General features: G+C 43.7%; 1 protein-coding gene across 1 annotated transcript in view; it reads right to left on the bottom strand.

Moving 5' to 3' along the window:
* The window catches only part of Gli3 (GLI family zinc finger 3), a 267,115-nt gene that overhangs the window by 112,231 nt on the left and 127,811 nt on the right, over positions 1-27,073 (bottom strand). Inside the window, exon 4 of the mRNA XM_087896438.1 lies at positions 6,827-6,932. Within this exon, the coding sequence (XP_087752564.1) occupies positions 6,827-6,932 (106 nt within the window). The remainder of the gene's footprint in view (positions 1-6,826; positions 6,933-27,073) is intronic.

Here is a 27,073-nt window from a genome sequence, read left to right as displayed (position 1 = left end):
ATGCCTACCTATCAAAATTTTAAAAGTTTAGCAGGTGACAGTCCCCTATTCAAGCCAACATTGGTTGTGAAGGTCAGAGAGAAACGGATCCTGAAGGTTCTAAGACTTTTCTGCTTGTTTTGAAAAACCACAATCGACCATTTTACTTATGTTTTAAACTGTGAAAATGAAAACTCTCGGGCACAGAGTGGAAGCGGCTGAAAGTGCATGCGCACTACAATGCGCAGCCGTAGTCACGGCAGAACGGCGAGCCTGGAGGGGGCGCTGCTTGAGAACGGGGCTGGCCACACTAGCATCCAGGTTCCCCAGATCCTACTTTCTCCGCTACAGTTACTCACCTATGCCCTTACTGTTAGAAGCTGCTGGAGAAATATTACACAGTGAATGTCACCGTGTTCCAATGGAGCTGTACTGAGAAGCATAGATGGTGGGCCAGGCTTGGTCTAGGGGCCCCACGCTAATTCCGGTGGTGGCTCCCAGTGTAACTTGGTAAGAGGACATCCAGACAGGAAGATAAAAGTGAAGAAGCAAGCATGGGTATCTGAAGGAAAGATGCTCCAGGCAAATAATAGAGACCAAGTTAGCGAGGCCTGAATTCTACTGGATGTACCTAAATAAGTGGTGGTTATTAGTGCATGCTTGAATGCCGACTTGTCAAAAGTAATTAGAGGTACCACACCTGTGGCTGGATATGTAAACTGTTCTGTCAGCCTCACATTCTACAGCAGTGTGCACTGAACATGTATGAAGCTTTTATAGCACTCCTCTGGACTGCCATGTGTTCATCTCAGCATGTTGCAGAAGCCATTATCAGGTGCCTGCCCCATCCCACAGGTGTTTGATAGAATTAGTTAAGTAAAACCCAGGCCTACAAAGTGCATGGTGTTCATTTTTACTAGCAGGGCAGAGTGTGGAGTTAAGCCCTAAACTAAATAAAATATAGGCTTGGCCCACTCCAAAGCTGTCTGTGTTATGTTTGGATGCCCATAAGCTTAAAATGGGGCTAATTATAAAACCTCCATCATAGGACACCACCATTGTATAACACCAGATAATTATGGAAAGCCTTTAAAACTGTAAGTCATCACCATTGGCTGTGGTCATTATTATGTATTTTTTCTCATGTAAACCCTGCTTCTTTTGTGTTTTATTCATCGAATTCTGATATTTGTAATATAACTTGTACCCAACTGCAAGGAGACAGCAGATCTCTGCAGCAGTAGCTGACTATGGAGGGATCAGTTTGGCTGTGGGAAGCATTTACCACTGCAAGAGGAACTTTTAATAAAGAGGATCTCAGCAATCAAGCATTTTGATTCTGCACTCCTGAGTGTGCTAGCTTTGTCAGCATGAAGAAACATACTCTAACAAAACGAAACACAGAAAATAGAGTGAGGAATGACAGCAGCCTAACAAACAGTTCATTGTCATCATTAGAAACAATTACCTGAGAGCTACAGTGTGTACGGCACAGGCTCAGTCATGCATATGCAAGGACATAAACAGTCGTTGCCTTGAGAGATGTAATTACGACCTAGTTTTTCACCTTTTCTATGTGGGAAGGTAGGGGTATTTCTGTTGCCAGAGTGCGCGATGTAATCCGATGCTATTACATGTTACCAGTCTCAGAGTCATCTATGGCAGAACCAAACACTGGATGATATATATAAAAAATTCTTTATTTTAAATTATACTATTAAAATATTCCAAACCAGCTATGCCCCAAATATAAGATTTTTCTAATTTGTCATTATCTTAGCAAAGTATTCCCTCAGAATGGAGCAAAACCACTATTTTGCATATGTACTCATCATAAAGATTTAAGTAAGGGGTCAGGCTGAAAACTTCTTTTAAATAAATATATTGTGCACTCACAATAAACATATTTAGCCCTAAGGAGATGCTGAGTTCAGTGATGCAGGAGACTAGCAGGCAGAGTAGTAGCCCTGATCATCTACTTAACTGTTTCTTCCTCTAGATATTTACCATAATGGTCTATCTTCTCTTGCACTCTCTCCCTCTGGGAAGTAATGAATGCAATCATTCTCCAAACTTGCTGCTCACCTTCTGCTCTCAAGCTAAAAGGCTGTCGCATCATGTGTGTGGGGGGAGACACCTTCCTGTCCCAGTGTGCTCTATTTCCAAGCTAATATGAATGCTCTTCCCTGTACTTCCTCTCCAGGCAGCGGGAGGTGGGCCACTTCTCGTGAAAAGAATAGCTCTTCTCAGAGTGATCGCAGGGAGCTGGGCAGCCTCCATGTAAGCCACATTGACTCAAGGAAAGGCACCAGGAGAGTGCTCACTTCTTACTGGACAGCAAAGAGAAAGCAGCTTCTCTAAAAGGCATTAGCAGCGTGGAAGGCGACACACACCACTGTCCTGTGCTGGCTGAAGATGCAGCCTAGTGAGGTGCCATTCTCATCCACAGCATGAGACAAGAAGAGCGCTCAGTTCCACTGGCAAGAAGAACAGATCAGTGGGGCTTGAATTATTGCAGTGGATTAGTAACTAAGGACTCAGCTTTAAAAAATGAATTGCGAATCTCAGTATAAAGTAAAGGAGAGCCCAAAATCTAATTCATACTGGTTCGTGAAAGAGAAAAACTTAGATCAAAAGAGTTTTTACATACAGAACAGACCCCCAAACATCCTGGGAGCCCTAAATGAATGTGAATGAAATCATACTGTAATTCAAAACACTTTATAATTTGAGTTGCTAAAAATACATCATGTCTACTTTTAAAAAGAAGCGAGATCAAGTAAGTTCCAACGCTTAAAACGCACACACGCTCAAAATGCAAGAGCACATTCTTCACTGCTGGAGAAAACAGTCACTGGAAAATGCGAGTGTATTCCCGAGGAGCAAGATAGAATCAACCAACTGTCTACATTTTCAAAGAAGCTTTTAAGACTGGTAGTAAGTTGTAGGCTAGGGAGCTTCAAGGCCCACAGAATCCAGTGTGTGATCGCAGGCTTTCCTCTGATACAGGGCAATGTAAACAGCTGAAGCCAGGAAAGGGAGAGAAGACTGAACAGAATCCCACATGCACTGCTGCACTGTGAGTCTGGCTCAGGTTTACCACTGATGCTCCAGACCAGCTCAGTAATAGGCTATGCAGACTTTAGTGTTTTCCCTGAAACACTGTGTTTCCCTGTACATAACCTCTGTGTTCATAACAATCTGAGAGAGGAAGAGACATTCCAACGTCAGTTGGGCACACAGCCTGGTGAATTTATTCAGAACACCTCAGAAGATGAGGAAAGAGTTCTCATATTCAGTACTTAAGAACCTATTTGAATGGCACAAGCATGATGCAGCAACTGTTCGTTTCGTAAAACAATTTATTGTGACAACCCACAGACAGAGATGACATCGATGTCATGACTCACCTACTATACCTTTTTAATTTAAATTTATGATTTTTGAGCTAGAAGAAATACCAATAAATCCTATATTATTTCTAGCATTGTATTTCAGTCCATTTAAATTTCTATACTTGAGCTACCCTGCTCATCCATAACGTGTGGATAACCATGTGGAAGAAAGGAGGTGAGCTAAAGGCATTTCAGATCACAGCTCAGCTTTTAAACACAAGCTGACATATCTCCGTACATATTTATAAGGCTCCTTGGTTATTATTAGGCTGTAATTGCAGTTGTTCTTACACCTAATAAGCCATGGTTGGAAAAACAAAAGCAGGTTAATTTGTGATTTCCTCTACTCATTCAGAGGCAAATTAAGTGTCAAACAGCTAATACAGAACATATTTCATTTTATGAGGTTTTAATTTAATTCTGCACCATATCATTGATGCCTTAATATAGGGTGGTTTATCTAAAAAGAGGGGCAATTTATAAATCTTTTCAATAGAATCTTTAATGATGGAATATGATAGCATAATTACCGCAGTGCCTGACATCCTTCGGAACACTGGTCTGTCAGTGTTTCCATCAACACAGGCCCTTGTTTTTCAGAGACTTGTAATTTAGTTTCTAAAGTTGGCACCAGAAGAACAATTGTGTTTACAAAATAATGAGAATATCTCCAAGTTTTATTTTCTTGTAATTAAAAATGTTCATTCTAAAAGCTCACTTGATTCCATTTTCTAGAAGCCAATTAAAGGCAAGCATTTTGGCATTCAAATTCGGGAAAAGACACTTTTTTATTTTATAGTCACTACTTTAAAGATCTGGGTCTATAGCCACAATTGCCGTCAGCACTCTCAGCTTTAACAGTCACATAATGCCCTTGTCGCCAGTCATGACTACAGGCTGCTGGGGTCATCATGGAGAAAGACCAGAAGAAACCTGGTGCCTGGGTTCACTAACCTGAAGCACGCATTTAGAGAGCCAAACTTTGCAAAGTATATACATGACTGCTCTTTTACTGAGTGAGCCCTTCCTGCAATGCAGATAGCTTCATTCCAATTTGTGAAAGGACCACCACACCATGGTGAATTTTGCTAGAGTCTACGGCACAAGGGAGTAACCAAAGCTCAGCCACCATCTCAAAGCCTGAAGCGGCCTGCCTGGCTGTTCACTGAATCCATTTCCATGTCTTTCTGCCCATATGCTGAGACCTTTCCGCAAACTAGCAAAAAGCAGTGACAATTCCTAACCAAGCAAAAAGAAAACCACAACAATATTTAGGTACACACGGGATGCTATAGACACAGCCTCCTGGATACTATGAATGTTGAGCCGCAGCTCACAATGTTGAAGACAATGCAAAGAATGTCATGTTACAAAGGCATGGAGATGTGACTTGCTCTAACTCCTAGAGCCCTCGTTTTCAGCACATTATCTACCCAGGGATTGGCTAAGACAAGCAGAAGTGGAACAATCCCAAAAGTACTACAGACATGAGGTCCCTGCTCCACACCCACAGCCACAACATTCTCTCGGAACCCTCAGAACTGTCAACCAGCCTTACAACACAACTCTTTGATAATTATACATATAGGCTGCTGCTCAAGAACAATTTAGTCAATTACTGCTTAGGTATCTTAAAACTTGGTTGACAAAGTAGAAAGTACGAGGAATCTTAGAAAGCCCAGCCCAGAGTCAGAGCTGAAGAAAAAGCCCAAGGTCAACTCACACACAGCTCCTCCAGACATAACAACTTTATCTGCGCCATTGCCTTTGTTAAGAACCCAAGCATGGCCTAGAATACATAACAGGGGCTATAGAAAGCTTTGTTGTTACTATAACTTTGTCAGAGAATCAATAGGTGGACTTGTAATTGATAACTTTCTATTTGAATTTACTTCTGGGATGAACTACAATAAACCTAGAGGAAAGAGTTCGGTATATTATTTGAGGTCAGTTAAAAACATTTCTCTAGAACATGGTTTTTGAATGAGTGAAGAACTCCCAGATTCCACAGAAAATCTTATTAAATTACTACATCAGAAAGACTCAGATGTGGGAGGTGTCTTTGTTTCTAAGGTATTGTGTGATCTAGACACAAAAACAGAGCCCCTTCTGAGATCCATGTGGTCCCATCCATAGCATAAAGGTTCGGTAAGACCAGGAGAGCTACGTGTCACCTTGCAAACTCACAATTACAAATCCACTTCCCTTTGTGTAGGAGGGAACTGGTCCTTTGGTTTTATGTGAGCATATTTTTAGCAGGCTTCAGAACCCTGTAAATACTTGCTAGCATTCCAGTAAAAGTCACAAAAAGAATAAGTCACAAGTTCCTGCCTTCTCCCTCTGTAAATACCCACTTCTGCAATACTCACATAAGTCTCCATGCAGATTTATTACTCACCTCCAGGCAAATCCGAACTGAAATTACAATTCAGTAATGGGAGATGGATCCAAAAAGCGGTTGGTAAAATATTATATGTGTACTTGGGCATGCAGTTAGGACTGTTAATATCAATTAATTCTGTTCACAGAGGAGGACTTGTTTTAAAACAACTTCATTTTTCTTCTGTATACCATATAATTACACAGCTGTAACTAATAGTCAGAGAGGGGCAATCTAGCATCTATATAACCAGTGTTATTCTTCAAAGTATTATTCGTGCTTTTCTAACTCCACTATCTCAGAACAGAAGGTGATTATTACATATGACTACATGTGTACCAAGGCCATTAGCGGGGAAGAGCCCCTCCCGGAGAGTGTGTCCAATCATTATAGTATATAACAGTTTTCTGGACGGTACTGCAGAACAATGTCGTGTTAGTTTGTAAATCCACGAGTCTTTTTCTTTCCCCTCAAAGCCAAGTTAGACTGACTATATTTCCATGAGATTTTTTTTCCTTTCATTATCACCCCATTCTTTTCTTTTATCTTACATGAACCATGTGCTCAATCACATTTGCCATTTTGTTTGCGTGACACTCTCATCAATCACATGACTGTTGGCATGAGGGCCATGGGGACTCTGAAAATCCTCCAAAAACCATTTCGTTTTGATTCACTGTGATCCTTTGGTCAGAATCTTCACATAACAAAAATTTTAGCACATAGAACTTCAAACCTAAATCACAACCAAACATATTGTAACTGGTAAACTTCCACTTGTGTAAGGTTTAACTTTAACCCTTTTTAAGTTTATAACTCACAGCTGTTTGTCTCTCATCATCGAAATATTCAGAAAACAGTGGCCAGCTAAAGCATGTGACAGACATCCTCAGAAAGCACAGGGTCTGATTCAGTGACTCTAGGAACAGGCAGAGCTTTGTCAGGCTTTAAGAGTAAAATCTTACACTGCCACTGCACCTTCAAAACCCAGAAGACATGCATTAAGAGTCCTAAAGCCATAAAAGCCAGTATTTAGATCCATTTTATTAATGGGTAACGTTTTAATACTTACACATGTAATGGAGGAATAGGAGATGGATCATAATGGTAACGGCCCTCATGATGTCTGGCATCAATTGGTACAGGAGGATGGAAGGCAGGGAAAAGATGAGGAGGGTCTGAAAAGGAAAGAAAGCACACCTTACATAAAATGATTACTTTAGGATATCATTTCAACTCAGGACAATGTCACTGCCTGGAATGTCTTTTAAAAATATCAAGAGTTGAGACCAAAGGGACGACTCCAATGATCAAGAAGACTTGCTGCTCTTGCAGAGGGAACTGAGTTTGATTCCTAGCACCCAGGTCCAGTGGCTGAAAAGCACTTGTAACTCCATTTCCAAGTTACAACACCTTTGCATGGCTTCCATGGGCTCCTACAGTCATGTGTACATAGCCCCATAAAGACACACACATACACATAATAAAAAATATAACTTTAACAGTGAATTTCTCTGATAATTACTGGAAGCTAATGAAGAGGTTCACTGATATACTGTAGAAATATGACCAGGCAAATAATATATGCCTCCTCTGGAGGAAGTAGAGCCTATGAATGTATCTAATACCTTACCAGAAAAGCAATAATGGGAAGAACAGTATGGCTTCCTACCCTGGAAGGAAGGCTGCCCATAGGGAAGGCAAGCGGGAGACATAAAACCAGGAAGTAAATTATACTGTCAAGTGAAATTTTAAATGAACGCATTGCAACATATTAATGCATTAATGTCATGCCCTTGGTATTTTTAAAGGTGTCTTTCCCATGGCTTCTTCTGGTATGTATGTATGTATGTATGTATGTATCTATCTATCTATCTATCTATCTACAGTCACATACATATACATGGTTCTAAAAAAATTAAATGCATGTTTCCCTTTCTTTGCTCTAACACCAGGGTAGTCAAACTTCGTCTTTTCTAAAAGAGGCTGGCTGGGAGTGATGATCAGATCCACCGTGCTTCATCATAGAAGGAGATGGAGGGTGAGATCCTATTCTTCCCCACATCCTATCCATCAGCTGCTAGGTCCTGTGTTTGTTCTACTTTTACATAACCTCCTTACCCAAATTTACTTGTACCTGTTGTCTCTGCAAGTCTGAAAATAAAGTTTTATTTAAAATATAGTGATCTCATATACAAATTGAAGAGGACTTGAATGAGTTGTACTAATGTTTTGTTCAAGTTCCAAGGAATAAAATAAAGGAGACCAAAACTTGTCCCTTTAGCACTAGTGCTAAGTGACATTACAGCAAATACGCCAGAACGTGATCCCTGAACGTGGCCCTTGAGCACTGACAGTCACCCGCCACAGCAGAAGCACACACAGCTGAGCACTCCTGGGGGCTGACACGCATAGCAAACACATCTTAGGACGGTACCCGGTTTCTTCATGGATTCTGAAGATTATAATTAGCAAGTTTAAAGGCAAGTCAAGCATGGTCAGTCAGCAGGTTTGGGGCATCCAGACCAATCACTGGAAGGTACAGAACCAGACAATAAGGTCTGGGAAACTATACCAAGCACAGCAGGCAAGTGTGTGAACTGCACCTCCTGAGTCAGCAACAATGTTTCCCAACTAAGAACGCCAAGTCATAAAAGTTAAGTGGACATGGTGACTATTACACTGTTGCTGAATCCAGATGAATCTCATTTCATTCCCTCCCGATCAACCCAGTTCCCATTTTACCCTCAATATATCTTTTAGAATGTAAGCTGTGCCCCTCCTTTTGGGGGGGGGTTCCCCTTGCAGCCTTCCTTTAAAGATATAAGAGGGAAAAACTGTAAGCATGCACTGACTTAATACACGTGGTCCACCAAGGAGGGGCCCCATCTTCACTAGTATCCGGCAATGTTCAAAACCTAGGAACTAGCACAAGAGGTCTACGAACAGCAATGCCACTTATTCCGTGAATATCTGCTATCCTATGAAGCAAGGAGGGGTGAACAGCACAGAGCCAGAGAAGGAGTGAATTTGGAATTCTCAAGTCAGTGTCACGGTGGCATCATGAAGTTCATCAGGTGGGTTTATGTGATCACTTGCCATGCCGCACACAGCACATAAGTACACATGACAAACACTGACTGCATTTTAACAGTTATCAAAGGATGTAAGCCAGTTCTCCCGTACCACAAGCATCATTCAGCTTGCTCAGTTTGAGTGTAAGGTAGAAGCTTATTCAATCAAGTGGCAAATTCACTGATACACTTAACTCCGCAATCCTGAGATGAAAAGCCACCGCACAGAAAAACCAAAACGTCTTAATTTATCTAACGAGTTTTGGTGAAAGTCATCTTATGCAGTCTCCTTAAGACAATATGAAACTAAAGGGAAACCGTCTTTGAGACTAGTTGGAAAGTCGGCCAGATTCTCACTGAGTGTGCCTGAAACTTTGATGTTTGAAACAAACCCACACTAATCACAGTCAAATCTAGGATAAAGACAGGTGATCATCACATATGGGCCGTCTCCCGTTTCTTTCCGCACCAAAACAGGCTGGGCTCTGCAGCACCCCACCCCACCCCACCCCATGCGTGCCATCATGTTCAGAAATGAAAGAAACACATTTAATAGAACTGTGCGGGAATTGCGCAGTCTTAAAGCACGGCTCATGTCCGAAGGGCTTCTCACACACGCCTGTCTCGGGTGGCACACTATGACAACTGTCGGACTTGGAATGTGAGAGTTTCAGTCTCTTATGTGCTGGTTCCTGACCATACTGTTAACATTAATCCACCAGGTAAAGGGATGGTAAGTGCATCTTGTTCTTTCCCTGTGGGTGTAACTACAAATTGTGACTGAATTCAATACGATGTTTTAGGCATGAAGTGTATAAATGTACCCATATTTAATGACTACCTCCCATCTCCAAGAAATAAGTCATTACCTTTTATATGCGTCTGTCTAATGAAGTTGCAGAGACTATGTTCATAGGAAAGGAACCAAACAGTGAATCCAATAAAAATCAGGAGTGCCTACTGAGTGTCACTGTCTCTTTCCTGTGACAACGTACAACACAACTGCCGGCCTTTAAGGCATTTTTCTATCTTGTCATTTTCAAGAAAAGTTTCATTGCAGTTTTAGTCATGGGGAGAAAACATCAGATACAATTACTGTGGCGTTTAGTGAAGTCCGCACACGCTAAGTCTACAGTTTTCTCATTTTGAAAGTTAATTCTAAGTACATCTTGTAGCTGCTTACAAAAAGTGTTACGCTCAAGGAAACTTAAGTATGAATTCCAGAAATGGGTCTAAATAAAGGACAGAAAATTAACAGATGTGGTGTTATGTGGCCAAAAGACAACCAGCTGTAGTTTACTGGTTTGCAATTCATACGCTTCCCTATTGATTAAGTTTAAACAGGATTTTCTGGGTCATTGAGAACCATGTGAACAATAGTAGCTGTTATTGGTTATTCATGGGAATCACTCCTCTTAAGTCACTTTTTGGGGACTGGTAAAGACAAGCCCTCTTTTGAGTCAAAGCAAGCTTGACATAGTCTGCAATGATAAGGAACAGAATACAGAAGGGGCACTCCTCTAGCATGGGGAAGTGACCGAGGTGAGCCCAGCATCCCTCAAAAGCCATCCCTGAGTCCACAAATGCCGGCCTCACCTTGCATCTTGGTTTGTTGTTTCTATGCAACAGCAGCACACTCCATCACAGACCCAAAACACTGCCCAAGAAAACCCACAAGACAAGAAAAGGTCCCTGTTGCCAGCAGCCTTCCCAATCAGCCACCTCGAGGTTTATTTTTCACACATGAGCAGCGCAGCCGGGGCGCATCATAACTCAATGTGCGCAATACGTTACAGCGCCGTGGCCATCTTTTGCCCTCGGATGTGACAAAACACTCCGTGATGACTTCTCCAAAGTCAGGCGAAAACTGCTGAAGCAGAAGGAAGTGCCACTAAACCTGGCTACCTCCTATTTATCATACAATTTCCTGACTGATGGGTCCACAAACCAGCTGCTAAGTGCTGTGTACTCTACTGTCAGCAAACTAACGCGCTAAATGGAAGACAGGGAGAATAATGTGCAGAACTGGGAGAATCAATTTTACTGGGAGAATTAAAATTCCAGCAGGTAGGGGTGGGTCTGCAGAGCCATGGGAAGCAGTGGACTATAAAAAAAGCACGGCTGCAAAAATGATTCATTACCGATCTGCACAAGGTTTGACTGTGGTACCAGAGGCCTCTGATATGAAACAGAGATTTGAAAGGTGTGTCCTACCAGGGCCCTCAGTGCAGTGAATAAGTAATTGGCTTATATACCTTTAAATAGACGTGTGTAGTAAAAGTATTGAGCTGAGAAGAGTTGTCAGCATTCAGTTTCACACTGCTTGTCATCATGCAAAGTATCCAGGGGTTCATTAGAAATGAGAGGCATTGAGTTTGAGGTCTCTTCACAAGCACATGGGTTGGTCACAAAACCTACAACCAGGGAATAACCAAGGGTACCTGGAGACTGATTTTCAGTTGCAGGCCTCTCCCAGGAGATGTTTTAGTATCCTCAGGCTATCAGATCTCTTGGATGCCACCCCTGGGAACTGTCTTTTAAGGTTCGAAATTTACATACAAAAATTGTAGACTACAAAAAGAGGGATCAAAGTCAACTCAAGTCAGTGCCCTGAAGGAGTAATTCACCAAAGGATGTCAGTGGCCTGATGGTCCAGGAGGTCGTAGATGAGACAGCAGCAGAAGGAAATGGGCTGGGGCAGAAGTCCTCCTGGTTGATTTAGATGCCAAAGTGGTCTGGCTTGGGACTGTTTCAAGACCAGATCTAGAAATGCTGTACCTGAGGTTAGTGGACCCTGTACCTGCTACCTGCCATCAGTAGAAAGACCATTCAAAGATGTGTGGTCGTCTGTGCTAAAATCCACTGTGCTAAACCCAATACAAATCCCCACCTCATGTAAAATGAGGTCTCAAGTTGGGGAGGAGGGAAGAAACCAGGAAGGCAAAACAAAAGCAAAGGCAAGAAATTCCACCAAAGTAATGGCGCCTCAGACCTTATCACAGCCTCTTTTGAACTTGAGGCATTTTCAGTCACCACCTCTTCCAGGGTCCTGTGGCCTGAGGCAGACACTGTTAACAGCTGACTTCAAGATCCAGACTGACTCACTAGCGCAGGCTCTCTCTACTCCTGCCTTTGGACAGCATGGCACTCAGGATGAACTGATCTGGCCCCTCAGGAGACATTCCGGATACTTTATCATAAGCCTTAAGCCTTGGGTAAGAATCTTTGTTTCTCCATGTTCTGCTGAGAGGAATCTAAGTACTGCTGCATAAGGACAGAATAGGCCTGCTGTGTGCACCTGTAGCATCAACCCACAGAGCACTCCATGGACCACCATGAACCTGCTCTTCTTAAATGTATGCTGTAAAGAGTTTAAGGAATATTCATCATGTTTATATGGCCCAAGGTAATGCGGAAGGACTGATGGCCTGCACCCAGCAACTGTAGATGCAGCGTTACGTGACAGTGTTATTTATAATCATGTCATGAAAATTTTTAAGAAATTGTGACTCCACATACTATAAATTGTGTAGATATACTCAAAGAAACTGTTTGTCACTTCATAGCATGGCAGAAGCACATACTACAGAAAGGATCTGGAACTACCAGGCAACTCAGCTTCTACAGTAAAGCTTTACTGAAATATTGCCTTGCTTGTTTGACTACCTGTTACCTGTTAGCCACATTCACTCAACAATGGTAGAACCTTCTAGTCTTATGAGATAGAACAAAGGGTCCACAAGACCCAAATTTACAGTCAAGATTTGACATACCTGTTAATAGATCATGAGGTAGTTTTCAAAACTTTTTACAGTTCAGAAAGTATGCATTGATTTTTACATACGTATGGCGCATGCTTGAGAGACACTACAACTGCATACGTGAAACACATCAAATGTCAGTGTGCACCGTTCAGGGATATCTGGAGAGTGAAGCTGTTCGGTAAGACACCTCTGGTTTTAGCAAAATCTACAAGGAGCAAATTAACTCTTAAGATAAATGCAATGAACAAAATCAACTCTAAATCTATCAAGCTATAATAATCACTTAATTGAAAAATTCAAGTTATAAACTACGCAGAATATGTACAGGTTCACACTGAAACCTGACTAACAAAACCAAAATAAACAAAACACCTGCTGTTTCTAAAACCCAAAACCTTTTTACTTCTAGCAAGCACCTGAAGTTCTGTTTATTAATGCCCATGGATAGTTCCCATCTACTCAAATGCCAAGTCTTCGCTAGTTCTTCTGTGCAAGCACGAAGGCAATTTGAAGTTAATTTAATTGATACTTCAGATCTAACTGCTACCTGCCATGACATTCTTGTCACATTATAATTCACCTTCTTTGTAGCGTTCCAATTCATGCTATGGCCTTTAACAGACATACATGTAGTTTTCCACAGCAAAGTGATAAATCATGACTTCCTTGTGAATTAACAAAAAAAATCATCAGACTTTATTACCTCAACTGTGTTCTGGGTAGGGAAGAAACGGTTGTTTCTGCTCGTTTCTGGAAACTTCTACCTTCTCTTGTCAGCAGATTTGCAGGCTTCTCATCTCTAGATCTCATCTACTGGATGCCCAAAGGCATAAAATAAACCATACCTCCCTACAGGTCACTTGGACTCTTTGGAATGTACCTAGTCTACGCTCCCTCATCCAGGTATAATCTTCATACTGCTGATTTTTAGTCTTCCATGCCAAGACAAGGGAGGAAAAAAAATAACCAGAGAGGCAACAAAGAGAAGCATGAGAAAGTACAGAGTTATTGTACCTAATCTTCAAACTCACCCAAGGACATAACATAAAAACATACAAATCTATTACTTTGAAATAAGCTAAAAATAGGTTTTAATAAATAAGCTTGGAAGCTAAAGGATAAATTAGTTATTAATGACAAATTCTTTCATCAATACTTTCAGAAAGCATTAAAAAGGCCAATACTTTTTATAGCACAATTCAGATGTCAAACCCATAGGTTCAAAACCATGTGTTTGGATTCTTGACTCTTAAGCAGAGAAAGAAGAGGCTGGGATGTATTCATGACAAGTAGCCAGAAACCTTAGTCCCACATGCAGAGGCCATAGAGTTAATGTGTTCAGAAGACACCTAAGTTAGTTAGGAAACCAAAGATAGCAAAGGGTGATGTCTGGGAGTTGTGTTCTATTCAAAAGAAGCAAAAGGAAAAGACTTCAAAAGCACATTTTAGCACTGCAAATTTAAAATCTACATGCATGGATCCTCTGAGGCACTTCGAAAGCAGCATTTCGAAGGCTTTTTTTATTGTTCCCATGTCTTATCTGTCTGTAGTTCCCAGTATCAAGAAGAAAGGAAATTCCAGCATCTGTTCAGATCTACCCAAAGTCCCATAAATAAGGCCTGGGAAGCAAATGAGACAGTCTTTCCTTCTGAGTGAGAACACATGAGACAGAATCACAACTGGTGGACAGAAAGGCAGGCCCAGTTACAAGTCCTCAACCTCTCTCTCAGCCCTGTCTCTGAAGCACGAACCCCGAGAAGCAATCAGATAACACACACCCATGTCTTCCCGGAGAGGTCCGGCACAAAGCTCTGAGTGTTGACACTGGCCTCCACAGATCTAGCAAAAAGAATAATGTTTACTAGCCAGAGAGCCATGCATCACTGAAGTCAATGGAAAACCACCAACATCTTGAGCGTGCTGGCTGGCAACCACATTTCTCAGTGGTAGAGAACATGCTTAGCATGCAGAAATACCTAAATTAGTTCCCAATGCTGGGGGTGGAGAATGAGAGAGGATTAAAAAAGAAATGAATGACACATGCATTCTTTTTGTTCAAAATTAGACAAGTTTTTAAAGAATGGGTTATTCTCCCCTCTGCTTAATTTCCACCATTATCCCATTTACCATTCCTGCCAATGAAGAGCTAAAGTTCTTCCAATGTTTGCCTCAGTAACAACAATGATCAAAATGATAGTGAAAATAAATGGAATGCACGGATATGTTTATGTGTCTGAAGCACTAAAAACCTTCATATGCTCTGACCCTGAGAAGCAAGTTCTATTCAAAGATATGGAAAAATCAGCTAAGATATTTATTTGTCAGTGACATATGGGGGGGGGGGAAGTAAATCTGTATTGTTGTGACTTCAAAGCCAATTCTCTTAGACAACTGACTTAACACTGTCAGAGTTTAGGGGTTTTTTTCCCAATCATTTCTTATCTAAACTATACAGGATCCCATGTTAGTCACTGTTTAGCTACATAGGAAATCAGCACTTATTTTGACAGAGATTTCATTCACATAACCTTTTAAAATACAGCACTATGCTTGTTTGATTTTATTATTAGCTATTGCTTATCAATCACGGCACCGAGTTTATAAACTATACCTTGCCACAGCCTTCCATAGGGAGTCAGGCAATGTGTCCTCCGTAAATGGGGAGAACTAAGTATTCTCCCCAGACTTACCTAAAGCCCAGAGTGGACCATGAACCTCCCTTGTCAAATATGTGGTGCATAAAATAGCCTCCCCATCTCAGTTCAGTCTAAGCACTGAGCCGTTCTAGCCTTGCCAGCTTAGCTAAGCCCAGGATCCCTACCTGGGAGTGGGAGCTCCTCCGGCAGCCACCTGTGTTCAGAGTATATACGCTGTCCCACCAGCTGATAACGAAACTCTCCTGTTACAGAAATATGAGTATGCAATGCTCCCCACAGTTTCATGTTCTGTATGTTCATTGTGCTATTTGGACATGTTCTGGAAACTTCTGGAGACAGTGCTTCGCTAAAGGAAGGCAGTCACTAAAGGACAGAATTGGAAACCTGCTTTCCCCTAAAGACTTCTGTCTTGCTCTCTACTTTCTGACTGGCTATGAAGTGAAGAGCTTCCTTCTGCCACAAGCTCCTACTGCCATGATATTCTTCCTAACCAAGTGAGATCAAAAGACCATGAAGTGAACCCTCTAGAACCAGGAGCTAAAATTGAGTCTTCCTCTTTTAAACGGTTTCTGTCATGTATTTGGTCATAAAGTCAAAAGGCTAACACACTGCCCTACTTAGTTTTCATTGTCAACTTGACACAGCCTAGAGCCACATGGGAAGAGAATCTCAGCTGACGGAGTTCCCACAGCAAGCTGGTCTCTTAGCACGTCTACAGGGAATGGCCTTGGTTGTTAACTGATGTAGAAGGAAGGACACCTCCCAGGCAGCTGGTCCTGAGTTAAATAAGCAAGCAGGATTACTTCATAGTTTCTGCTTCACATGTTACTGCGTTGAGGTACCATTCCTTCTTCTGTTAATGATAGGCTGGAACCTGCAAATTAAGCCAAAATAAACCCTTTTCTTCCAAAGGTTGCTTCTGGTCACGGCATTTGGTATGGCTATAGAAGACAGGTAGAAAAGGAATTGGTACCAAGAGTGGAGTGTTACTGTGGCACATCTGACTGACCATGTGGCTTTTAATGACTTTATATTATTTTGTTGGAGGACTGTGAAAGATTTTAAAATTCTGGGCTAGAAAAGCCATTGAGAGCTTAAGGCTTAGTACTTTGTTGCTGGGGAAACTTAAAAATTTTGATTGTGGCAACTTGACTCGTGAGGAAAACCAAGTGTCAAGACTTAGGACAGAACCCATTTATATATTTTAATTTATCTATAATTTAATTTTAATATTTTAGATTAAGAATCTGTGTATGCTGATCAGCTGGGGATCAAGAATCAATTACTAATAGCAAGAGATCAGCATCACTGAGATGCAATCTTTGGTGCTTCATCAGGAAAACAGAGTGCTTATGGAGCTGGAGTTGAAGCCTAGGCTGGGGTTAATAAGTACCACTGAGTGTGATCTTCCACACTTCGTCAGGACAGTAGGAAAGTACTTCCTCAGAGTCGGCACACAGAGCTGGTCCAAGGTGGGCAGACGGCATTTAGAGCATGCATCAGAACTCAGCAAATGGTATGTCAGAGGCACTGAGGCGGTGTTGGTTTTGGAGGTATGAGCGGGTCATGGAGACTAGCAGAGGAATGGCACAGTATAGAAGGGCCAGAGTCCCTGTTGATAGGGTGTGGGGGAAAACTAGAACAGAAATGAAACGAGAATACACACGTTCTCACCCGCGTCCTAGCAACTATTTATGACACAACGAAAATGCCACTGCCTATGCCAACCTACTGGTGGGTTCATGGATTGTGTGCTCCTACCTCCTTTCTTTGTAATTCAAGGGAACTGATTCTACTGCTACACTGGACCTCGAATTGGGGCTGTACCATATCCTTGCTGCCTTCTTGATATAGGCCTTCGTGTGCACAGTGTAGCATCTCCCTTCACCGTATGGCATGTGCTGTGCCCCTCTATTTTGCCAGGTGTAGTGCTCACAAGTCCTACCTCCTACACACAGTACTAGATCAGAACTGTCTGCTTTCCCACCTTGGCCACCTGGGCGGTGAGAGCTAAAGGACTCATCTCTAAGTAGCCAGCAGGAACGCACAGATGTTTATTATACAACAACTGACAAAGTGAAAAGGAAGACAACAAAGAAAAGAGGACACCCAACGTCAACAGCGGCTTGGGCAGATCTCCCTCCTGGGCAGCACAGGAAAACGTCCATCTACCTAAGAGGCCTCCAGCAATAGGCAAGAAGAAGGAGCCCCCAGGCTCAGCCTTGCCTTCGCATTAGAACTCTGTGCAGATTTCCAAACTACAGAGACTCAGAGCATTTCAGGACCAGATGTCCTGCTCACATCTACACAGCCTGGTCCAAACCATAGGACTCTGAAATCCACCTTCTAGCATGCTGGGTAGAGCATGACTTCATGTGGGCCCTGTAACTACCAACCCTACCACATCCGCAGGACAGACTGTGGTGGGCACTCAGTCGTAATACTGGCATAGGGAGCACTAAAATCTTTGCAGGACTCCCTTGCTACCAAGAAAATGGCGATGCTCCAGTGCATTCAGGATACTTGATCGGGCTGCTAATACCCATCTGCAAGGAGCTCTTTGACACAAAAGGTTGGAGGTCGAAAGTTTAAAGGCTCCTGACAGAAATGACAGGGGCCCTTTTGCCCCCACCCTCTTTCTGTCAATAACATCAAAGGTCCTACAGCCTGCTCTTCATGCTAGCATTGTATGCCTTTGGATTCCACTGAAATTCCAGCGTGTTTATTGCATACTGGGAGCATTAAAAGGCCCCACTTTCTTGTCTCTTAAACTCTGAACCCTCATTGTCTAGCAAGAACACACAAAGCTTTTAAGCAATGAGTTTATTTTAAGAGCTTCTCTCACCATGACTGTAAAATAATAAAGCACAGCCGAGGCTGCTTTACAAGGATGAAGAAGGAAATGAGTGAGAGGAAAGAATCCCCCAGTGCTCAGGGGAAAGGAATCCCTTTCACATGCTTGGCTCATGAGAACGCAAGCAGGAAAACACTTCCTAATTTCCTTTCCCCTGCGATTCTAAATCAGCCTCCAGTCACACGTTCTGCAGACATCCTCCAAGATGTTAGCCATGGGAGCTCACAGCAAACCCTATCGTCTAAGGGATTCTAAAACTCTTCCTACCTAAGAGCAACTTCTCCAGCCCCAGATGTCGAGCCAATAGCTACTCTAAAGTTACCTGAATAGACAGACGCCAAGCCCACAGGGGTTTGCATGATGGCTCCAGCTATTCTGAGACCCACTCTCTAAAGTTCCACTCATCCCCGCCCTGGCTGCTGTTCATCACTATCTCACGCTCGTGTGGTGATTCTTAGATTCCAGCTTGGTTCTTTAATTCCATCTGGAATGCTCAATAAATCCCACATTATTTTCAATCTGCCACCTCTTGGTGCACCAACTCCATGGTAAAGTCTTCAAAAGGCACCTTGCCTGGGCTCCCAAACCAGCAGTGTCCATTGAGGACAGTTGGTCCTCATTTTCAGTGTTCCTAAAAGCAAGACAAGCTGAAATGCTCAGAAGATCCAGGAGGAATGCGAAGGACCATCGTTCTGCTCTTAGGATTGGAGCAGTGAAACCTGGGGGTACCAACAAACCTTACTATTTATCTGGGGGTCAATGGGGGTACTCCTTCCTCGGGAGTTACTCACTGCAGTCCTGGACCTACTCTCAGAGAACGGAAGTATGTGGTTATACAGAGTCTGTGCTTTCTGAGGCCACAAGATATCCTGTCAATTCTCTACTGTGACGGGGTGGGTAACCTCGATGGGAAGCTCTCTCAAAGCCAAGCAGCTACCCACCTCATCTAAACAAGGTCCACAATGTCTCCTGGGTTCTCTAGCTGCATCCTCTCCTCACTCCCCCAAATGACCCCTAGTTCCTAGACAAACCCCATCTGAATTCAATGGCACCCCTTTGTTTCCATGGCTCCTAAGAACTCAAGCTTCTTCTGGAGTCTGTATCTGTCTGCTTAGCCTGAATGCACAACTGCAGTTTCAGGGCCCACAGCCTCAACCAGGACTACTCCTCTGAGGTCCTGCTGAGTGGGCACAGAACCTCACAAAAAGGACCCCCTCCACTTACTTCCTTGGGGAGCTGCCCCTTGCCAAAAAGCATAGTAGACACACATTTCCCGAGAGTAAGAATGTGTCCCACAATTCTTAGCCATCTGTGTTATTAAAGGCTAAAGCTAGGAGAAGCTAAGAGCCTTAATTCATTTAAAGCAAAGCATAGGCTTCATACTGAGAGACATCCAGACTCAGTGAATGGTGATGTGCCAGTCACCTCTTTTTTGTTCAGGACAGGGTCTCACTGTATTGCCCCTGATGGCCTGGAACTCTCTATGTAAAACAGGCTGGCTTCACACAGAGGTCCACCTGCCAGATGCTAGGATTAATGGCATCTACCACCACACAGAGTGACCTTTTAATCATTTTGGCACCAAACTTATCTTTTTTTTTTCAGTATGAGTGCCTAGTAATGTCTTTTTTTTACTCACTTTTCCATTCTCCAAAATCTAGCTTTAGCACCCCAAAGACACATGACCCTTAACTAGGGTGCCCTTGCCAGAAGAATCCATCTGTTCTTCATCGCACCCATGGCAACTGGAAATGCTCTCTGTTTTAAGCCATAGTTCCTAATAAACAAATTACGATAACAACTACAGTCATAAAACATCTATTTCATGTAAAAAGTAAAGACAAAATGAGCTTGTCCTATTTACTTCCCCATAAGAGTTCAAGGCACCAAGTGATATAGGAAAGGAGTCCATGAATCCCAAAGTATGTACATTTAAGGATTTACTGCTTTTTCCAAGTCCTTTCTGACAGAAGGTCCCAGTTCACAAGGTAGGAAACACCCTTATGTGGATATCCGCAGCTTGACAGTTGGTCTGGTGGCTCAGGCAAGGCTCCTCTGCTCCGCCCTCCTCCTGAGACGTTCTTCACATCTTTATCCCTCAGTAAGTTCCGAGCCCAAGGCATAACTCTGGTCCCTGAGCTTCAAAACAGCCACACAATGTCCTCAGCTCAACCACGTGAAAAAAAATTTACATCCAGGTCCAGGCTCAGGTGATAAAGAACTATCACTTACTGAGCATCCATGTGTGGTGCTAAAGCAGTTCTCAGGCATTTTCTTGTTTACACAGGACTCAGGGAAGTGAGTGTTCCTATCCACACTTCATAAGTGAGAAAGCAGAGCTCCAAGAAGACAAGGAGTGCTGGGAAGGAAGGGACAGAACTTAGCCTGGAGACCAAGGCTGCTTGACTACTACCCGCCTCCGCTGGCTGGGGTCTACCCGCCTCCGCTGGCTGGGGTCTACCCGCCTCCGCTGGCTGGGGTCCAGAGTGAAGTTATCAGAGCCAACGCTCTCACCCTGGCAGCTCCAACAGGCTAGCTTCAGCCATCAGACCATGTATGACAAAGAGATGAGCGATGGTGAAAACTGCAGGGTTCTTCAACGTGGCCACAGTGCAAAAAATAATAGATAAAGGTGTGTTGTGGCCCCTGAGTCTTCCAGGCACTGATATGAGCTGGGGCAGGAACAAGAAGTGTTCATAATTAAGTAAGACTGCCAAGGTGTGTGGTCCCTTATCTCTGTGCCAATGAAAAGTAGGACACAAGAGAAAGGCAAAATGTTATTCTTCCATCCTGATTTTAGTTCTCCATGAAGAATCAATGTAAAACTAGTTTTTTAAAGAGGGCCAGGTTGTGAGGGTGCACTTCTTTAAGCCCAGCACTCGGGAGGCAGAGGCAAGCAGATCTCTTGAGTTCGAGGCCTGCCTGGTCTACAAAGCTAGTACCAGGACAGTTAGGGATGTTGCACAGAGAAACCCTGTCTCGAAAAACAAAACAAACAAAAACAAAAACAAAACAAAAACAACAACAAAAAGAGAGGCCCTTGGAGACCCTATCCTTGCTCAGAGGAGCCCAAACTGTCTCCATCTTGAAACTCTTACTTTCTGAAAGAGGATCTCAGGTTTCCTAAATATCTCTAATTGAAACCTAAATGCAATTATTCTTCCCTCCCCAAACACTCCCAACTCTCCAACTGGTCTGCCCCACCACCCGTCTCAAACAAAAGCTAGGTTCCACTAGGAAGCTGCCATGGAGGTATGCCACTACGGCTCACATAGCTCCCTCACTCAGAGGCTAGACAAGCAGGGGTTGGCGCCCTTACCCCCACAGGGGCTCTACTTTAAACATGCCTTCTCCTGTCCTGTCATGCCAATACCTCAGACAATTCAACGGGGAACTAACTGTTCTGTAACCCTCAGCTGGGCCAGCAGGACACAATCCAGACCCCAGGACAACATTCACAAGGTAAGCAGGGCCTTGGCCATTGCTGACAATATTGCCCTGCCTGCCATTCACTTGCCATCCTGAGGGCAAGCAGGGCTTGTTTCAATCAACACTGAAGGAAAGAGAAGTCCCTCTACACGTAAATAAATCATAATTACTAACTGCAGGAAGTGAGCAGCTCTCTCCTCCCCTTGTGGCCACTGCAGAGTAATTCCCAGGCCAGACAGCTGGGCGAGCACAAAAGCCCCAGCACAGGCTGAGGCAATATCTGCTTACCCTGCTCGGTTTATTATTTAAACAGTTCCTTAACGACTCTTCCTGGAGGTGAGGGAGGCCAAACTATTTGCCTTCCCTTCACAAAGCAGATATGCACGGCTTATTTGAATCTCTCCAAGGTTTACTTTAGTCCCTAGTTAAATACCTTCCGCCACAGAGTCAAACAAACAGTTCACTTCATTAGAAAAGCAAACAGTTTAGAAGAAAATACCCTCTGCACTTGAGGGGAACCAAGCTGAGAGTGAAACCTCAGCCTGGAAGCCAGTGCAGAAGCCCTGGCAGCAGAGCCTGCGCAGCGCACTTCAAAAGCCTTTTTACAAATATTTCACACATTCAGAGGTAATTAACAGATAACCCTGAAGAGATTATCTGCCCGAAGGGCCAAGGGCCCTCCAAGGATTATCCACACCACCAGAGAATAGAGGGCAGAGCTCAAGAGTGTGCGCAAGTACACACACACACACACACTTTACTTCTTTTCCTGCACGTCCAAGTTGATAAAAGTCACCTAGGAACACAGGAAAGTGAGAAGCAGTCCTCGGGCTGCACATCACTTAAAACAATCCTCGGGCTGCACATCACTTAAAACAATGAAGCAAAATCTTCTTGGAAATCATGCTGTTTTCTTCCACAGACAAGAGCACAGAGCCTGTGCACAGGACCCAAACAGGATGGGGAAGTCACTGATAGGGGATGCACTAAAACCCCCAAGGACGACAGACTGTGAGCAGGAATGGGTCTGCATTTTTTGTTGTTGTTGTTTTTGCAAGAGTCCCTAGAATAGAACAGAGTCAACAGATCACTGAGGTCTGAAGTTGTGCCAGGGAGCAGGCAAGCCCTACTGAGTCCAGTATGGTGCTCAGTGCCCTACCCTGGTCTTGGAGGAGGAAGACAGAACCTCAGGCTTGTGAATAACTTCTTCCATCCCTGTGCATCTTGGGAATGCCTGAAGACCCAGCAGGAAAAGCTCCCGAACAAGAAATGCCAGATCACACCTAGTGATCTAATGTATTACGAGTTCTAATAGGTCTTAATAATAAAAGCCTGGAGTCAGATATAAGGGAAGATCAGGCAAATTTTATTTGTTAGAGTACAAACAAGGTATCACCACAATCTAAGACTCAGGGAACTGCTCACAATTTAAAAACCAGACAGGCTACATTCTATTGCCTATAGAACACAAGCATGGGGCCTTTAACCCCAGAACGTGGGAAACTGAAGCAGGCAAAACTCTGAGTTCGAGGCCAGTCTGCTCTACATACATAGAGTGCCAAGCGAGCAAGAGGCACATAATAGGACCCTGTCTCAAACAAACAAAAAGCAGAGAACAAAAGTACGGAACAGTGAGATGGCTCAGTAGGTGAGGATAGACAAACATTTGAGCCCCATTGTGGGGAAAGGGGACTTCTACTCCATCAAGTTGCACTCTGACCTCTAGTTAAGAGCCTCCATGCACGCCTTCCCCGTTCCCTCTGCCACATCTAGAAACACACGGACAAAGCAAGAGGAACTTAGCAAGGCAATTTCTTTGTGCAAAAATGGTGCTCCAGAACCCAAACAGGGCCAGCGAGTACATGGGGCCAAGACAACTTCGGTCTTTAATACCTCACTCAGAGGTGACATCTCACCCTTTCAGTGAGAGCTCACAATCTGACACCATCCACTCATCAGTGCAAAGGGGAAAGGTCAAAGTTTAGGGAATACAGGCTCTTGTCTGAACTGCCTTTGATGGGAAGAAAGTTTCTCTTGTGACCACAAAAAGAAAATAAAAAGAAGCAACTTTTTTTTGAGAGTGTAAATGTATTTGCTGCCACAGCCACACACCACAGTAGTGGACAGGCATGAAATAAAATAAGATTGGCGGTGCACTGTCCCGTTTATCTGGGGTCTCACCAACGCTGCAGGTTTTCTGGACATAAGTAATTCTAGCACTCGTGGACCTTAGAATTTGGTAAACTTAAATGCCAAGTACTATAAATAATACAAGACTCTATTAAAACTATAAATCACTCATGAAATTTAATACTAACATGAAGAGTAATTAAACGCTAATGTAATAAATCTACAAGAGAAGAAAAAATACACAATAGTGAGGAATCTTAGAGGCAGATGCTTCTGTGTGGGAACTTAGAGAATGTCCTTTTTCCTGTCCAAAGCCAGAGGTAAACATAAATAATGTTATGTTCCTCAAGAAGTTCAGGGTTCAGGGCAAAATATTCCAAAAGCTGCTAGAATCCTTGCTTTATCACATTAAGGAAAACAAAGATGGGCCACAGGGAAGCAGAGGGGGGAGGTTTCTTTATGGACATATCTCTAAGGAACAGGTTGGGGAGAAAGCATCAGACACTGCTCAGCTGACAGCAGGGCCTTACAGAAACAGAGCTGCAAGGCGCGAGGAGTCTGGAATCCAAGAGGCAGCAGCATTGACCTTCACAGAGGTTTTGTGAAGGAACCACAGCGATGTTCATAACGTTGGTGATGGGGCTGAGCTGACTAAAGCTTGGATTACTAGTCATGCTGAATCAGTTTCTGGCTGCTGCTGTAAAACGCCCGCCTAACAAACGCAATGTAAGAAAGGAAGACTGGGTCATTTTGGCTCACGGTTTGTGGGTACAGCTCACGGTGTTGTGAACGCATCGGCAGCGGGGGCGAAGCACCCTCCTGCTCAGCCTCTGCAGTCAGGAAGCAGAGAGAAGTGAACTCTCTGCTTGGTGAGATTTATGCTCTCCCTTCCACCCAGAAGCCCAGCTCAGAGAGCACGGCCACCCACATTTAAGGTGGGAATTCTTTCCCAGTTCAATCAACAAAACCTAGAAACTCCCTCACAGACAAGCCTAGAGGTCTTTCCTCTATGATTGTAGATCACAATAAGTATTAACCATCACACATGGTAAACAATTGTTCATGCCTAATCACCAACTCTGAAACTTAAGGTTTCTGATAAAACAATTGGAAGCAGGGTTTGTTTCCTAGGCTGCTTCAGTCCAAATACCTCAGAACTCAAATTGTCAAAAAATATGTAAGCAAAGTATAAAATCATGACCAGACTTACCAGCACCCCTGGGTCTCAAAAACTGTTGGTTCTGAGGTACGGGGAGGGGGGAGGGGGGGACAAAGGGACAGGCATGTTCCCAGGTGCCAAGAGCACGTTGACCCTGAGCCACAAGCCACCAAGAAAGGCACAGCAGTTGGAACTGAGATGGCATGACATGGAAGAGAGTGAGGGCAGGCTGCAGAAGGGTCTGGAGATTCTACCAGCCACCAAGGAGGGCCAGTCAGAGGACCCGGATGGCATAGGCGACGTCACCAAATACTGCTTCAGTGCTTGATACAGCTAGATCTGCTGCACAGGGATGACACTCGATAGAGAACGAGAGAAGGGAAGGAAGGCTCAGAATTCAGGCAGGGGTGGGAAGGTGGGAACAGTGGCCACTGGCTGGGGTGGAAAGGTGAAGAAAAGGACAGAGAACAGGGATGGCAAAGAAACCAAGGCTGTGCATGGCTGAGGGCAGCATCAGTGCTATCCTGGGAGCCAGGGACAGGAGAGAGTGAGTTCTGTCTGGACGATGTGGGAATTCAGGGGATGTGCCACCCAGACTCCAAGCAAACACCCCAAAGAGGCATATCCAGGCTGGGAACTCGACAGTCAAGTCTGCCCTCCCAGTCAAGGGAAAGGATGCACCCTAAGGGCCAAGTACTAATGGTGACAGGTGAGTGAAGTCTGTCCGTAACAGTGCACAATAACAAGAGGACACTTGAGAGATGCTCGTGGGCAAAGGATGCGTACACAGAAATACTGAGGCACTAGAGAAGCAGCGGCGATCAGTTTACCAGGGTGCTAAAGGAGGCTGCTCCTAGCTGAATTCTTCCCATTTCAAAGGAAGCGTGTCGTGAGAGGAGGGCAGTAAGAAGACTAAAATGCTCCATCACATTTGAGGAATCAATCCTACTGGGAGCAGAGGACTAGAAAAAAGAGAAGTGGGGGGGAGTGTTGTGGTGGGCCTTGCCTGGCATGGCTGTCGGCAGAGCTGCACCTGAACTCATGGGAGCAGAGTTGAGAACACAAGCGAGAAAGGTGGCTTGAACACTCAGTGACAGGTCTGAGTGGGGCCAGGCACCCTGGGCTCTAGACTCTAGAGAGGATGCAGATTAGCTGGGAAGCATCCCCCTCACCCCCTCATCCCAAAAAAAGAGAGAAGAAAAGACAAACAGGGAAGTAACTGGCGCTGAAGAATATTATCAAAGTACTGCTCCAAGTGGCCGTGGGAGAAACAAGCCAGTGAGGCTCATCACAGGGATGAGTTCAGAGACTAACTAAATATCACTAACTGCTTAAAATTATCCTGAGTGGTGCCTTCCAAGCTGCCTGTGAGCAGAGTCCCTTACTTGAAGTCCTCTCTCGAAATACTAATTGTTTATCAATGTTGCTGTTCTTTTCCTCATTTTATAACTATAATTATTTATAATGAAAAAAAGCTTCATCTTGCTCACACTGATGCAGTATTGTCTACATTATTAAAGCTGAAATAATCATGGTGCTAGAAAGAGAGACAGAGAGAATTTCCTAAACAATGGGAGCTGGTGCTCTTTAACAAGGGTACGGTATTTCCTCTGCTAGTGGTCTTGGTCTAAGGAAGACATCAGAATGCTCTCACCTTGGCTTCCCAAAACAAGCAGAAGGGATACATATGCCTGCCTTTAGCACTGTGATACTTGCTGGGGCTGTGCATTTCTCTATCCAGTGAGAAGGAAGAAGGAAGGGGTGGTCTAAAATTTGGGTGCAAGGGGCTAGAGAAATTCATGACAGGCACCAACCAAAGCAGACTCCAGTCGGAAAGACATCTCAAGACCACAACCTAACTGCTGGATGTATCATAGGAGTGCCTAGAGAAAGGCAAGGGTCAGAAACAGCAGGCTGGGTTTACGATGCTACAAAACCTATGGTTGTTAAAGCCAGCCCAAGGGATGTGGGAACCCCAAAAGGCTGTGGTCTATTTCACCCGCTTCCATCTCTAACTTCAGTTTCTTTATTTACACTCCCTGGGGCGAACATGGTGTAAAAATTCCAAGGAGGTGGGAGAAGGAGCATGAACGGCAGACAAAGACAGAAAGGTTAACAGGCCACAGCTCTGAAGGGGTAAAGTGTAGAGAAGGAACCCCGGGATTCACTGGCACTCCCGCTGTTTTTATTGCTTTCACTCAACAGCTGGAGAAAATGTTTGATCAAAATATTTGTATGATTGTGTTTAAGTG

Source organism: Myodes glareolus, chromosome 14 (assembly GCF_982192425.1).
Source record: "Myodes glareolus chromosome 14, mMyoGla1.1, whole genome shotgun sequence".
Taxonomy (NCBI): domain Eukaryota; kingdom Metazoa; phylum Chordata; class Mammalia; order Rodentia; family Cricetidae; genus Myodes; species Myodes glareolus.
This window is presented reverse-complemented; position numbering and strand designations above follow the sequence as displayed.